The sequence below is a fragment of the Magallana gigas genome, chromosome 7, assembly GCF_963853765.1.
Source record: "Magallana gigas chromosome 7, xbMagGiga1.1, whole genome shotgun sequence".
In the NCBI taxonomy this organism is placed as follows: Eukaryota; Metazoa; Mollusca; class Bivalvia; order Ostreida; family Ostreidae; genus Magallana; species Magallana gigas.
In genome coordinates, this window is record NC_088859.1 from 52709770 (window position 1) to 52727298 (window position 17529).

Genomic DNA, 17529 nt, shown 5'->3' on the forward strand with positions numbered 1-17529 from the left:
AAATGTAGAGAAAGTATTCCTTGACTATAATTTGCACAACACATAACATCATGAGACCACAGAGGGATTTGAATATGTGACCTTTTGTTTACTGGTCTAACACCTCTGACCACTGAGCCACGTGCTCCACCCATGCATTGTAGAGGAAGTTTAAATCAATCACAGATTAATCAAAGCATAGTTCACTTCAAAGTTATAGAATAAACCCCAATTTAACAATGTAATCATTACTTTTATTAAATGTGTCATTTCATAGGCCAATCACTGCTTAATGATGCATTTGTAGGCTGTGGGTTAAAACATATTGTGTACAGTCATATGCAGACAAATTAGATTAATGATGATACGGCTTAATTTGTCAGTGGCTTTACATGTAGTAACTCAAATTTCTATAAATAAAGAAAAAAGTAAGGGAGGAAATACTTGATAGATGTTAATATCATGTTTTACCGAGAATCTTGGATTTCCTCTGTTTCTCATTTTTTTATTCCGTCTACTCTCTCCTATGTTTTAAGATGCTTAAATTACAACATTTGAGAATTCATTAGAAACTTTAATGCTTTGTCTTTTTTGGTTAATATGTATAGTTTGCAGTCTGAACTTTTAAAATTATTTTGTTCAATTTCCTTCAGTCACATAAAAATGTGTTTGTTCTTGAAAAAGAAAATATAATATTTAATGCAGCTCAAAGGAATTAAATTAAAATCAGATTCATAAAAAATAATATAATAGGTCTATACTTTCTGGTAGGATAATTTGAATATTGGTATTACGGTGATCAATAAGAAAATAAAATGATAATTTAATGTTTTTCTCTTCCATTGCTAAAATTGAATTATGATGACTTATGATTATCTCCCTTGAGAAAATTCATTTTTCCCGCCATAACATCGTGAAATATTTTTTCCGGGTTAGCAGCGCCACCAACAGGAAGTTTTGGTAAAGTGGAAGTAGAAAGCGAAGGTGCTGTACTTCACAAAACAGCATGATGCTATGGACTTATATTTAGTGTAGAAGATATTAACTATGGAAGAATGATGCATTAGTTTCCGCCATATCATTTCAGCACGGCATTGATTGCGTTGGTCGAATCGTAAGTAGAGCATTAAAATGTGTTGCCCCTTGTTACACAGCTGTTATAAGAGAAGAGACTAAATATTCGGTTGTTGCGGCCTGTTGGTTAGCAATTCTCAGCTGTTGGTTGTTTTTGCTATTTACTTAATGTCTGTGATGCGAATACACGCATATTAGATTGACTGGAGTACGATTATCTCGTTGTGAAAATCTCTCTCTCTCTCTCTCTCTCTCTCTCTCTCTCTCTCTCTCTCTCTCTCTCTCTCTCTCTCTCTCTCTCTCTCAACTAATGCTTTGGTAAGCAATGGAATGATATTGGACATTTTAAACTATACCTTTCACTTGTCTGCATTAAGAGAGAAATCAGAGAGTGTAATTACTTTCATTTTGATGTCATTGTCAGAGTGGGATGACTTGAAGATTGTCATTACAAGCTAATGGACAAACTTGTTGAATTTGACCTTAAGGGCTGTAACTGATTGACCTATATAATAAATAGTTTCACTGATCATTTACATTGTTTGAGTTGCTTTAATTTATTCAAACATGCAAATATTCTTGTCCCCATTAAACAATTTAAAATTGAGGTCATGTTGATAAAACTTACCAATTGTTGACATATCTATGTCAGCTATACTGTATTGAATTTCATGGAAGAGAAAACTACACTGTAAAAAATTATTTGTGTTATTGATTTACATTTGCACTGAGCAATGATTTTTTTTTGTGGGGGGGGGGGCTGTCTTTACAAAACTTGTTGTAGTCAAATAATGCATTTGTTCCTAAGTTAACTTTCATGATTTTGTGGTGGGTACCGGTAGTTAGTCGCTGATACCAGTGTTGTATGATATGATGTACTGTGATGTAACAATATACAGAGGAAGTAGTATTCTACTTACTGATAAACAAGACAATGATACCAGTTCATTGAATGTCATTCTCCACCTTACAACACAAACATTATTACACACATTAGGTCTATGGAGAAGGAATAGGGAACATCTGGGAAGCAGTGATTCGGCAAACAGTTAATGTCCCAATGTTGTTAAAACAAAGGATATATACACAAGTTGTTTGTGTTTTTGTATTCCTTGTTGTGCAGAGATTTACTAAAACATCGCTTCTCTCTTTCTTCCAAACTCCTGTCTAGATTTTTTATTTATATTGGAAGAAAGAAAAATATAGATGTGTGTATTTTGATTTCTTATCAACCAGTCAGATCAAAACATCCTCAGCATTCAAGATTAAAAACTGCCATTCAGCGGAATTCTACAAGACATTTTGTAGATTCTCAGTGTGATTGGAACTCTGTAGTGATATGATAAAAACTGTGTGTTGACTCTGCTCCCAGGTATCTGGTGTTGATTACTTACTGGAAGGGGGTAGGAGTGAGATGTTTGGGGTACCAGGATGCCGTGTGTACGGTAGGGGGAGGGATTGACTGGCGTGAGTCATGTGATCAGCTTGTTTTTGGCAGCGGTAAGAAAATGGGATGACAGCAGACTGGAGTCATCCTAGATATTGTCAGGTCATCGTATCAATCCAACTCCCAGCGGAAGTGAATTCACTATATATATATAAACTCCTCTCTATCTTAAACCACCATTATCTGTTCATCTGTGAATCAGTTGAATCTGTCTTGTACCAAGAGAATTGAAATTACATACAAACATCATGTAAAAGATATAAAACCGTTAAATCAGCGGTTCATTTGTTTTATTTAAATGTTGGCCAATTAAGTCCATAATCTAAGGAAGAGGAAGAAAGAGTTAGAAACTTAGAATTAATTAATACAGAGAAATAGCTTTATTGTAACCAAATAGCTAACATCTGTGTAAGGTAATTTAAAGTATGTAGATAAACATATATTTTGAAATTTTTAGGACAGAGACATTAAACGTAAAATACATATCAGTGATTTTTAGAATTGAAATCCTTTGTAAAGTTGTCTCTCACACTCTGAAAGTCTCAATGAACATTAATCTAACGGAGCGACCGTGAGGTAGAAAGCGTTACAACTGAAGTATGGCTGGTGATTATTATGAGGAAGTTGTTTGTGAACACTCAAACATTCTTGAGTCTAGTAAAGTATTTATCAACATACTATTTCCTTGTGCATTTCTAAATTAGAGAAAACATAAAAATAGATCTATTGCCTTTAACATGTATACCCTGGATTCCATTTGATCTAGAGGTAATATGAGAGAAAGTCTGTAAACGTGGAAAAGTGTTAAATTTGTAGAGTTGGTAAAAATGTAAAATATGTGGTGAAATTTTCATTGTATTGATATCAAAGTAATAAAATTCATCATTTAAGGATTGCGTTAGTTTTTAAACCAGATGTATTGAATGAAATTTTAATATGAGTTTGAAAGTTTCTTTTTATAGGCAAATATTGTTCTCTTACAGTGTTATTTTTACTCTAAGAAGTACAGTAATTATTTCATTGTAATGCTTTCAAATTAACGAAAAATTCATCATTAAAACAAACTGTAAATTATGTTTGGTTTGTGGGTTACAGGTCAGTACGAGTCCACCATGTTACAGCAGATTCTCCAGACGATGACCGTCGACCCTGACCTCCTGTCAGAGCTGTCGGACGAACAGAAGGCCATACTGTTTGTCAAGATACGGGAGGTGGGTGATGTACCTTAATCTGTACCACAAACAGATATACACATGCAGTTTTATATGTATATAATACTGAAGGTCATAATGTTTGTCAAGAATTGGGAGGTGGATGATGTACCTTAATATTGTGTATACCACATATAGTCATACATGTACATCATACAGAAGGCCATAATGTTTGTCAAGATTTAGGAGGTGGGTGATGTACCTTAATCTACCACAAACAGATATACACATAGAGTTATATATGTTTATAATACAGAAGGCCAAACTGTTTGTCGAGATTCAGGAGGTTGGTGATGTACTTTAATATTGTGTATACCACATACAGTTATACACATATAGTCATACATGTACATCATACAGAAGGCCATAATGTTAGTCAGGATTTGGGAGGTGGGTGATGTACTTTAATATTGTCTAAATCACATACATGTAGAGTTATTCATGTATATCATACAGAAGGCCATACTGTTTGTCGAGATACGGGAGGTGTTTGATATTATATATGATATTATATTTATATTAATAAAATAGTGCCTGTTTGGGAGGGTAACTGTTGAAATTGATACCCTGAGAAAACCATTGTCAACCTCTGCTTAAAGAAAATTTTACTGCTTTTATATACATGAAGAAATGAAGTGAATTCTATGGGGAACCGTACGCACATAATGTATGTGCATGTAACAATTTGTTTTGTTATACTTTCATGTTAAATACTGAAATCTGATTGGTTAAGACGCAGTTCATAATCCTTTCTATTACCCTCAGCGTTAGCAATGGGTAACATTATATAAATAGTGCCTGTTTGGGAGGGTAACAGTTGAAATTGACACCCGAGAAAACCATTGTCAACCGACGCGAAGCGGAGGTTGACAATGGTTTTTGAGGGGTGTCAATTTCAGCTGTTATCCTACCAAACAGGCACTATTTATTTTGTTATACTGAATGTCTTAATTTTAAAGAAAACTTAACTGCTTTTACATAGGAATAACGTGAATTCTACGGCGAACCGTACGCGCATAATTTTCGCGCATGTAACAATTTTTAATGTTACCCGTTGCTAAGTGCTTTGCTAACGCTGAGGGTAATAGAATGGATTATGAACTGCGTCTTAACCAATCAGATTTCAGTATTTAACATGAAAGTATAACAAAACAAATTGTTACAATGTATGCACATACATTATGTGCGTACGGTTCGCTGTAGAATTCACGTTATTCCTATATGAAAGCAGTAAAATTTTCTTAAAAATTAAGACACTCAGTATAACAAAATAAATAGTGCCTGTTTGGGAGGATAACAGTTGAAATTGACACCCCTCAAAAAACCATTGTTAACCTCCGCTTCGGGGTGTCAATTTCAACTGTTACCCTCCCAAACAGGCACTATTTATATAGTGTTACTCATTGCCAAGTGTGTTGCTAACGCAATCAGATTTCGGTATTTAACATGAAAGTATAATAAACCTTAATATTATCTGCACCACATATAGTTATACATGTATATCATACAGAAGGCCATAGTTTGTCTAAAAACAGCAGGTTGGTGATGTTCCTTTAACATTTTATGTTCAATTGAAATCAATATACCGTAAATGTAAACATTCTATGTTCAATTGAAATTAATATACCATAAATGTATTACATTTGGCTGTGTATTTCATTAAATTAGACTAATTAGTGGTTTTAGTAGAGAGCAGCTTCTGCTAAATCAGGTACATTTCTAAATATAATGTATACAGATATTTGAATAAATGCATTCAGAAATGTACTTAATCAAATCTTTGTTAGCATGTAGAAAAGTGAATTTCTGCAAAATATCAACACTATAAAAGTGTAAAAGAATATATTTATGCCAGTTTTACTTGCAGAATTTTATAGTATAACTGTTAACTTTTTATAAATATTGATAAATGCTGATATAATTAATGGCTTATTATGTGAGTTGATTGAATCTGATAAATGTTTTCCTATCTTTTAACCCAGGAACAAGTCCGGAGGTACAATGAGTTTGAGAAGAAGAATCAAGATGACCGGATTCCAAGGAAACCCAAGAAAGGTATTCTGTAACACAACGGTTGTATGCTATGTGTTTAACTGTTATCCAGGACGTTATACTGTTGTTAATTACTGAAATTACCATTTTAATTGTTTCGGTACAAACCAATCCTCCAAGTTTGTCATCATACTATTCTAAAGATTTCAATGTAGAAATTGTGAGATATGTTGATGATAAACTAAGAGTATTTCTTTCCACCCTAACAGAGAGGGTGGTCTGTTTTTAAATGGCTTCCTGCCCTAATTACAGGTTAATGTGGTGGTTCCCCGGGGTCAAGGTATTGACTTTAACACCTTGGTCTGAGTGTCACAGTGTAACTCTCACTTAATTAAACTGATTTCACTAACGTCAGTACTTCCTGATTTTAGACCATCAATGGTCTTACAGATAATTAATGCTTTAAGTGTGTATGTGCAAGTAATTAGTGGCTGATTGGAGAACTCATAGCAATCTATCTTTAAGTGAATGAACTCTCTAACGATACTCAGGAAATTATATATCTGTATTAATAAGAATTAATTATGAAGTAAAATGTAATAAAGGAAGAGAAGCCATTTGATTAAGCAAAAAATATCATAATTTTGGCCAGGAGCTTACAATAACTTCATTTCAGTCAAGATAGCCAGTTTTGTAGGATTTATAATGTTTTAAAGGTTCATGAAGGTCAGCATTTCTAAATTTTCAAGTATAGCTATAATTGTTGAAGAAAGATTATGTTTCACAAGTTTTTAGCTCAAGTGAGCTATTCTGATCACATTTTGTCTGTCGAGCTATTCTGATCACATTTTGTCTGTCGCCCATCTGTCTGTTTGTAAACTTTTCACATTTTCAACATCTTCTCAAGAGCCACTAGGCCAATTTCAACCAAACTTGGGACAAAGCATCCTTAGCCTAAAGGGATTCAAAGTTGTGAAAACTTAAGGATCACGCCCTTTTGCAAAGGGAGATAATTAGGAATTTATGAAACTTTTTGAGAAATTTTCAAAAATCTTCTTCTCACAAACTATAAGACCAGGAAAGCTGAAACTAGTGTGAAAGCATCGTCAGGTAGTATAGATTCAAAGTTGTGAAAATCATGACCCCCGGGGGTAGGGTGGGGGCCACAATAGGGGGTCGAAGTTTTACATAGGAATATACAAAGTAAATCTTTAATAATCATCTTCTCAAAAATTAATCAGCCAGGAAAGCTTAAACTTGTCTGAAATCATCCTCAGGTAGTGTAGATACAAAGTTATGAAAATCATGACCCCCGGGGGGTAGGGTGGGGCCACAATAGGGGGCCGAAGTTTTACATAGGAATATACAGAGTAAACCTTAAAAAACCTTCTTCTCAGAAACTAATCAGCCAGGAAAGCTGAAACTTGTGTGGAAGCATCCTCAGGTAGTGTAGATTCAAAGTTGTGAAAATCATGATACCCAGGGGTAGGGTGAGGCCACAATGGGGGGTCAAAGTTTAACAAAGGAATATATGGAGTAAATCTTAAAAAATCTTCTCCTCAGAAACCAATCAGCCAGATGATTCTTTATAATTGTTAAGACTTTGGCCCCAGGACAATTATTTGGCCTCACAAGAAGGTTCAGATTTTGATGTAGGTTTATATCCCATCTATAAACTATTGTTAAGGTTCTTTTTGAGAACTGCAATACTCAACATGTGATATGACTATAAAATCATCCTGTTAAAAAAGGGACTAATGATTATAAACATAAGAATATCCAGGGGGGGAAATGGATTTTATTTATACAGGATCTACATGTATTATTGTACATTGTCCAGATAGTTTGTATTGTGACTCCATTAAGCTGATTTTATCATACCTATTGTTCCTCAGGTGAGCAATGTGGCCCATGGGCCTCTTGTTTGCATTAAAATTGATGGTGAAGGGGTGCCATTAAAACTGAATGAAAATTGAGCTACCACAATCTTTAATGCTTTCACGGATTTATATGATCCAAATGATAGCTTTAAGTTTTTAGACAGCACCGCTTAAAGATTAATTCATATTTCCGCGTTTTTTTTTTATACACATGGTGTGGACTATGGAGCAATTGCAGATACAAACTTCCTTTCAGTTAGGTATTTGAAGGGAGACAACTTCAGGCCCCGTAATTGATTTAAACAATCAAGTCACTTAATAGTTCATTTATATGTCAGAGCTGAAATTCAAGGAACATGTACAGATGGTAGCTATCTTCCAAGTTCTTTGTGTATTTGTGCATCTTTTTGGATTTGTTTGAGGTGGCTATGATTCTGGATGTCACACATGTTTTATTCTGATCACTTTTCCCATTTATTTCATCTCAGCTTTGTTATTAATGCGTCTGATTTGTTGAGTAGGGAGAAAGAACGTGGACTTCCTGTTGGGCAAGAACGGCAGGGAGTGGGTCTGGGTGATGGGAGAACACAAACACGACAGGTCTATAGAGGAGATGATCGAGTTAGAGATCCAGGAGAGGGCACTCAAGGAGGCCGAGCGCGAGATCGAGGAGATCAGGTGAGATATAGCAAAATCAGTAATGACATATTGAGTCTTGGTAATGGGAAAACACAAAATTGACAAATCTATAGAAGAAATGATCAGTTAAAGATCCAGGAGAGGGTACTCAAGGAGACCGAGCGCAAGATCGAGGAGATCAGATGAGATATAGTGAGATCAGTAATGACATATTGACTCTTGGTGATAAAGGAACACAAAAGGTATCATGAATGAGATATAGGGTCTTGGTGATGGGGAAAACATAAAATGACAATTCTCTAGAGGAGGTATTCAGGTAAGTACATGTAAGGGGGGCACTTACAGAGTTTGATTGTGGGAGTGGGGAGATCAGTCAAGATAAAGTGAGATCCCTGATGAGATAAACTGACAGGTTGAGAAAAACAAGCTAGATAGAATATAGTAATTTCAGATCAAATATGGAGCTGTTTTGAGAATTAGTTATATCAGATGGAATAATAGGACAGTCAGAGGAATGCTGTCAGGTAAAGTGATATCAGACGAGTAAAAGGAACAGTTTAAGAATTCCAGGTGAGATATAGTGAGATCAAGTATGAAACATAGGGACTGGTTGAGCGGATCAGGTGAGATACCTTAAGATCAGAATTTCTGTTTGGACATCTTTAATATTGTGAGATTTTCAATGAGATAAGGGAAGATTAAGCTCTATGAGATCAGTAATATGTTGTTCACTTGCATTATTTTATAAAGATGAACATTTAGTTTTAGGTTAAAAATGATTTATAAATATAGTTATAGAAGAGTGAATATACTTGAAGGAAGAGTATTTTACCTGTGAATGATTTTTTAGTCTCGCACATTGTATACTTCAAAAAAAGTAATTGCAAACTATAAAGAAATACTTATTTTTTACTTATTTGAAATATAAATTCCGTATCATAATTCACATTCATTTTTTCACCTCTCTAAATGTTGTGTTTTGGCCTTACACAGGAGGCAAGAAGAAGCAGAGCTGGCCAGGAAGTTAGAGGAGGAGAAAGAACGCATGGAGGGGGAGCAGCATCAGAAAGAGGAGGAGCTCAGGTTGTCAATCAAATATACATCTGATGTCAATCAAATATACATCTCATATCAATCAAATATACATCTCATATCAATCAAATATACATCTCATGTCAATCAAATATTCATGTTATTTCAATCAAATATACATCTGATGTCAATCAAATATACGTCTGATGTCAATCAAATATACATCTCATGTCAATCAAATATACATCTCATGTCAATCAAATATACATCTCATGTCAATCAAATATACATCTCATGTCAATCAAATATACATCACATGTCAATCAATTATACATCTAATGTCAATCAAATATACATATCATGTCAATCAAATATACAATCAAATATACATTTGATTTCAATCATATATACATCACATGACAATCATATATACATCTCATGTCAATCAAATATACATCAGATGTCAATCAAATATACACATCATGTCAATCAAATAAACATCTCTTGTCAATCAAATATACATCTCATGTAAATCAAATATACATCTCATGTCAATCAAAAATACATCTCATTTTAATCAATTATACATCTCATTTTGATCAATTATATATCTCATGTCAATCAACTAATTTTCTGACGTCAATCAAATATGCACCTGATCTCAATGAAATAAAAAGTGTATACCAGATATCCACCTTATATTAAAAAAATTTTATTGTATGTCAAATACAAATCACACCATATGTTAATAAATTATACATCTTATGTCAAATAGCTTGAAAAATCAATTTTCTATCATAAAAAGATCTTGTATAAACCTTTGTAAATCAACATGATGTACACACTTTATGTCATCCACTTTGTTTTTACCTCAAATAAACCTTATGTCAATCAAAGGTGACATGTTATGTAGTGCAAGAGTTAATGTACTGTGTCATTGTCAACTTATTCTGTTAACTGTTGTAAATGTGTATACAATCTGTTTGTAGGAAACAGAGGGAGGAGGCTGAACTGTACGCATCGCTAAAGCAAGCCAGGGAGATGGCGCGGAAGCTTGAGGAAGAAAAACAGAAGGCTGAGGAAGAGGAGAAAATCCGTGTGGAGCAGCTAAGGGTAAATAGAAAACACTAGATATATATCACTGGGCTCAGGGTAAATACAGGACACACTGTATCACTGGGCTGAGGGTAAATACAGGACACACTGTATCACAGGGCTCAGGGCAAATACAGGACACACTGTATCACTGGGCTCAGGGTAAATACAGGACACACTGTATCTCTGGGCTCAGGGTAAATACAGCACACACTGTATCACTGGGCTCAGGGTAAATACAGGACACACTGTATCTCTGGGCTCAGGGTAAATACAGCACACACTGTATCATTGGGCTCAGGGTAAATATAGGACACACTGTATCACTGGGCTCAGGGTAAATATAGGTCACACTGCATCACTGGGCTAATGTTAAATATAGGGCACACTGTATCTCTGGGCTAATGTTAAATATAGGACACATTGTATCACTGGGCTTAGGGTAAATATAGGACACATTGTATCTCTGAGCTTAAGGTAAATACAAGACACATTGTGTCACTGAGCTCAGGGTAAATATAGGTCACACTGTATCACTAAGCTTGGGGTAGATATATGATTCACTGTATACTTTATCACTGAACTCAGGGTAAATATAGGATACACTTTCACTGAGCTATATATTTTGTAAAGCATACAAAGAAGCCTCTTGTCTGATTTTATCTATGTTGAAGCAGTATGTTCGTCTAATATTGCCAGTCTACTTTGCTGTTGCAATGTGCTACATGACATTATCAGCCATCTATGCTGTGGCAGTATGCTGTCTGACACTGTCAGTTTTCTATGGTGTGGCAGTATGCTGTCTGATACTGTCATTCTTCTATGCTGTGGCAGTATGCTGTCCAAAACTGTCAGTTGTCTTTGCTATGGCAGTAGGTTTTCTGATACTGTCAGTTTTCTATGCTGTGGCAGTATGCTCCCTGATACTTTCAGTCTTCTATGCTGTGGCAGTGTGCTGCCTGACATTATCAGCCATCTATGCTGTGGCAGTATGCTGTCTGATACTGTCAGTCTTCTATGCTGTGGCAGTGTGCTGCCTGACATTACCAGCTAACTATGCTGTGGCAGTATGCTGTCTGACATTGTCAGTCTTCTATGCTGTAGTAGCAGGCTGTCTGACATTGTTTTAATGTAAATAATATTATAGTTAAAAGTTTTGTAATTCAATTATTGACTGGGTATAAGGGCAATATATGATTTGTTGCACTGAAGTCAGAAATGTTGCTCAAGGACAAAGGCTGAGGATAACATTTCTGACTGAAGGTCCAACTAATCATATGTTACCCAACTTCCAGCCAATAACTATTTTGTTATACCCTTCGCTACAGATAGTATCATCTAGTAGCATCCAGCCATTCATGTTGCACGGCCCAGATCTGACAAATATTTTAAATTACTTGTAGCTGTGATGTAGCGATCTAACAATTTGGATGTTGCACTGGCAGACTTTTTGTTGATAATAACTATATTGAAGGATATTTTAAGGGTATAACAAGATATTTTGTTTATCTATGCTGTAGCAATATACTTTACGTTTCGGTAATATCTTATTAAATTTTTTTATTTATGATGAGATAGTTGATTTGTTTGTTATTCGGGAAAAGGAGAAATGTTGCACTGTTATAAATTCAATTAACTAGCTTTTATTTAAATAACACTGGTCAGAAGCCATAAGATGTTACTCACTGACAAATAAAGAACTATTTTTGTATGTTATCTCCACATCTTACTGCTTCTCCGCCTTCTGTTTCACTGATATATTGACACTTTATCTATTGTAATGCAGCAGAAAGCGTGCCGGAGTTGTCAAGATTTAGATGCTGTGGAGGTACTGTCAATTTGGTGCATGTGTACTGAGATTCTAGAAGATACTACTGGCTTTGTCCTGTCCAGATTTAGTCATTTAAATGTGTCCAAAAGAGTTGTTTCCCATAACCTATTACACAATGTATACACGAATCTAACGGTCCTCAGTCTAACAAGACTTGATTATATTATTAATTTCTTAATCCTAGACTTAGATGACTAAGACTGTCTTTTAACGTAATGCATGCATCATTTGGTGAACTTGTGTATTTTTTGTGTGCAAGTGTGTTTGTGTGTGTGAAAGAATTTACAAGTGGTAGATGCAGTGAACTAATGGTGCCCGTGTAGTGTTAGCATATGTTCGGTTCATTGAATAAATTAGTTCTACCGATTGAATGATCTAGTTCCCCCTACATGTAGCTAACACAAAGGGTTTTGCTGTGCACCAGATCATCTTAGAAGGCATTGGATCTATCATTTACAGCTGGTTGTAGTTCATTAAATGTCTTCACTTTTGGTGGTCACCTCCTCAATAATGATTTCAGTTTTGTGTGTTATTCGTGATTGCTTTGTAAGAAGCTGGTGATATAACATGGTGTGTTTGGCTGTAGACATGCATTGCCTGCTTTACAAATATTATGTGTTGTAAATGTCAAGTCATTCATTATTGATACCTAGGTGTATTTATAATTTATGAAGTAAACACCAAGTTTTACTTTCTGAGGTATTTATGATTCAATTAAAGCATAAACAAATTTGATCTATTTCTTGTATTTCTTTAAATTTTCAAAACACATGGTTTGATTTTGATGAGCAATGATTTTAACAAGAGGTCCTTTTGGTTTTTAGTGTGACTTTGGAATGATAACATGGTGTTTACATGTGTTAATTGAATAAGGATATCTTAACTGTAATTGAAAAAAAAACATTTCTAAATGAGTACAGCTTATTCTTGCACCAATCAATAAATCATTAATACTACAGGTGTAGGCTGTTGATACACCACTGGCCATAAGCACATCTGCACCAAAAAATTGCAACCTATTATCTGATGGTATTATTTGTATATACTATATTCAGAAATATCTTTTTATCAATCGTTTACAGCACAGGTTTGCTGAGGATCAGAGACGGTCTTTAGAAAGACTCGTAAAGGACAAAAATCGTCGCAGTTCGGAAATCTTCACCGAGTATATGTGTAAAAGAGAGGAGATGGAGAAGATAGCAGAGCAGAACCTACAGGAAGTGGAATTAAGCTGGCAGGAGCAAGGTGCTCTTCTGACATTTGTCACACCTAAGTTCTGTATACAGGCTTATTTTTGCCCTGTGTTATTTTCGCCTTTCTTCACTTGCAAATGATTTGCCCCATCTTGAATTCGCCCAGACAAAGTTGTGTTTAAAGAGAAATAATTTGAACACCTGCAATTCACCCAGTATTAAATTCATCCGCTGACAGCGAAGGCAAAAGGGGCGAAATTGAAATGGGGCAAATACCGGTACGTCCTTGTACATAGTATTCCTTGTATTGACATTACACACCTAAGTATTCTACTGACATTAGTCATACCCCTGTATTTTGTTGACGTTACAGGCCCCTGCTGTGACATGCCCCAATATTCTTTGATTGACATTATCCGTGCTTACATATAATGTATAATCATTCTGTCTACATTAGTTACACCTCTCTAATCTACCTTCATTAGCTTCACTCTACCCAACATTGTACGTAATTGTATGCATTAATTAATTGTTAATTTCAATGCAGAGAAGAAAGCGAAGAAGGCAGAGGAGGAGGTGAAGGAGTTGGCGAGGAGGGCCAGGATAGAGTACAAGAACTCGCTGCGACAAGGCATGAACGTCCTGAACGCTGTGTCAGCTTTCTCAGGGAACGGGACCAATCAGAAGCCACCGGTACCCCCAAAGTAGGTCACAACAAATATCTTCCAATAAAATCAGAAACCACCAGTACCCCCAAAGTAGGTCACAACAAATATCCTCCAATATAATAAGAAACCACCTATTCTCCCAAAGATGGTCACAACTCAATGCATCATCAAAAAAGCATGCAAGTTATTTCTTATATCTTCTTATACTGGAAGAGTGGAAGATTAAAAAGGAGGATGTTTGCTCTTCTAATACTGGAAGACGAAGATTTTAAAAAGGACAGTGTTTGATCATAAAGAACATTCAAATGTATGAAACTTTAAAAATGTATGCAAGGCACATGGATCTGACACGAGGCAAATTGCAATGTGTGATTTTGTAACCAATGCAATGTTTACTAGATTATTTTAACTTTACTAATTCTATAATGTACAACAAAAAGAATGAAAGCAGATTTTCACATATTTTTAACTTCATGTTTAATAAGAAATGATGATTATTTTACTGGTATTAAGCCTTAACCTTTTATGTCTTTTATCATTCGTATATAACAGAAGTGACGAGTTAAGAAAGAGTGCAGCCAAAGTGATCAAGAAGAGGCCACCCCGACCCCCCAACAAACAGGCAGTGGTCGATTGGTTCCTGGAGGAAGAGAGACCCAAGGGGGTGGGGACTGACCCCTGCACTGGTAAAGTGGCCCAGTGGTTCCACGGTAAGTGTACCATGCTTTGGTTTGATTCCTTAAAGGAACAGAACTAATATTTTAGCCACTCATTTCATACAAGTATAGATAAGGTCATCATTAAATTCATGCTCTGAGGATAAAAAAATCCATTAGCTACCCATTATATACAAGGACTGAAAAGGTCTTCCCCAAATTCATGCAACATTAATTTAAAGTTTTGATGTAATGTCAAGCATATGAATACTATAAATTCCTAATTAAACACGAGGAATTTATTTCCACGTAAAACCACGAGAAGCACCCCTTACAGATTTTAAAACACTTGCCATTATTTTCTGAGAGTTGGGAACTATAGAAAATATGGATAAATGTTCCGCGTTCGTGATTTGATACAAAACAGCTGGATCACGGATTTAAGTACCAGCGTATAATAAGGAATTTACAGTATCAAAAGCGGTCTAGGGTAGATTTTGTGTAATCCTTCGTTATTTGTTGAGCAGCAAGACCTACTGTTTTATATTATACAATCCAGTTAACTGTCGTATCTTGTGATATGAGTTTGTGATTAATGTACCAAAATCACAAACTTCCGTGATATTGTACAAACCAGATTATTGTTTTGATAATCAAAATTGGAATGATCTTCCATTCTATGCACAAACCTACCGTTAATGTTCAACCTGCTTATACATACATTTTCTGTAATTTGATCCTAAATTTCCTCTCTTTTTAAGCCTTCAATATAGAGACATTTTATAAATGTATATATAAATACTAATTACAATCCATTCTAAAAGCAATCTAAACAATTAGTATTTGTTAAAGTGTAGAAATAAAATTAGTATATGAACTGTTGGACAACTCATTTGCCACTACATGGCACTGAGAGAACTGATGTCAAACTAACATCAGCCTAGTGGCCTTATTTACTAGTTTATATTTCCTAAAATATTGCGACTGCTGTCATTCAGAACAAACCGTGATCCTGTATCAGTGGTTGTTATGGAGATGTCCACCATGTTATTTTTTTCACTTTTGTTATATTTTTTGTAGAGTACAAGTGCTGTTAAGCTGAGGTAAATGTGCGTCTATAGATTTTTACCAGGTTGTACCCAATCTTATTATCTCCATATCATTTTATATAGCATTGTGTCAATTTTAACAAGCCGAACTTCTTGACCTGAGCGCCCTTTGTAGAGAATGATATACCACAGTAAGGGAGGAGGAAGCTATGGCTCCGTATATCACTAAAACTGATTTACTAATAGGTGCAGATTTAGCTTCATGTGTTTTCTTTTTTATTGTTTCAAACAAATGTGAACAAGGGTTGTGAGGTAACTAGTATGTGTTCACTGAAACTTGGTTCTTTCTGATAAGCTGAAGTAATTTTCTTTCATCTAACAGTTCAAAGTGTTTCATTGGTTTTTTTTCAGTCTGATTATAAATACAAAGACTTTTATTTAACGCGAGCTCTGTGTGTTCACATAAATCTTGATAAACCATGCCCTATAATGTGAGTTGATTGAATCTTACAAATGTTTTCCTGTCTTTTTACCCAGGAACAAGTCCGGAGGTACAATGAGTTTGAGAAGAAGAATCAAGATGACCGGATTCCAAGGAAACCCAAGAAAGGTATGCTGTAACATAACGGTTGTATGCTATATGTTGTAATGTTATCCAGGTTGTTATACTGTTGTTAATTACTGAAATTACTGTTTTATTGTTTCGGTACAAACCAATGCTCTAAGTATGTCATCATACTATTCTAAAGATTTCAAATGAAGAAATTGTGAGATATGTTGATGATAAACTTCGAGTATTTCTTTCCACCCTAACAGAGAGGGTGGTCTGTTTTAATGGTTTCCTGCCCTAATTACAGGTTAATGTGGCGGTTCCCCGGGGTCAAGGTATTGACTTTAACACCTTGGTCTGAGTGTCACAGTGTAACTCTCATTTAATTAAACTGATTTCACTAACGTCAGTACTTCCTGATTTTAGACCATCAATGTTCTTACAGATAATTAATGCTTTAAGTGTGTATGTGCAAGTAATTAGTGGCTGATTGGAGAACTCATAGCAATCTATCTTAATGAACTCTCTAACGATACTCAGGAAAATATATATCTGTATTGATAAGAATTAATTATTAAGTAAAATTTAATATAGAAAGGAAAGCTATCTGATAAAGCAAAAAATATCATAATTTTGGTCAGGAGCTTACAAAAACCTCATTTCAGTCGACCTAGCAATATCTTATTTCAGTCAAGATAGCCAGTTTTGTAGGATTTATAATGTTTTAAAGGTTCAAAAAGGTCATCATTTCTAAATGTTCAAGTATAGCTATGATAAATGAAGGAAGATTATGTTTCACAAGAGTTTTGCGTTACAATTGATGGTGAAAGGGTGCCATTAAAACTGAATGAAAATTGAGCTACCACAATCTATAATGCTTTCCCGGTTTTATATAATCCAAATGATGGCTTGTGGTTTTTAGACACAGCACCGCTTAAAGATTAATTCATTTGTCCGCTTTTTTATAGACATGATGTGGACTGTGGAGCAATTGCAGATACAAACTTCCTTTCAGTTAGGTATTTGAAGGGAGACAACTTCATGCCCCGTAATTGATCTAAACAATCAAGTCACTTAAAAGTTCATCTATATGTCAGAGCTGAAGTTCAAGGAACATTTACAGATGGTAGCTTTCTTCCAAGTTCTCTGTGTATTTGTGCGTCTTTTTTGGATTTGTTTAAGGTGGCTATGGTATTCTAGATGCCATATATGTATGTTTTATTCTGGTCAATT

At 35.0% G+C, this 17529-nt stretch overlaps 1 protein-coding gene across 4 annotated transcripts; it reads left to right on the top strand.

The window, feature by feature from the left end:
* Positions 1–913: 913 nt before the first annotated feature.
* Positions 914–14813, top strand: LOC109620349 (SH2 domain-containing protein 4B). Of its 4 annotated transcripts, none has more exons than XR_010707525.1 (10): positions 914–1093; positions 3596–3711; positions 5694–5766; positions 8105–8261; positions 9216–9305; positions 10244–10367; positions 12136–12177; positions 13263–13425; positions 13921–14131; positions 14594–14734. XR_010707525.1 is itself a non-coding variant. In XM_066065740.1 (10 exons), exons 2-10 carry the CDS (start codon positions 3613–3615, stop codon positions 14796–14798), a joined length of 1110 nt encoding a protein of 369 aa, XP_065921812.1. In that variant the 5' UTR covers positions 914–1093; positions 3596–3612; the 3' UTR covers positions 14799–14813. The 4 variants fall into 4 exon arrangements, 3 of the variants coding, with proteins under 3 accessions (XP_065921812.1, XP_065921813.1, XP_065921814.1); XM_066065740.1 differs by having other exon boundaries at positions 13921–14077; positions 14594–14813; XM_066065741.1 differs by having other exon boundaries at positions 12139–12177; positions 13921–14077; positions 14594–14813.
* The last annotated feature ends 2716 nt before the right edge of the window (positions 14814–17529 follow it).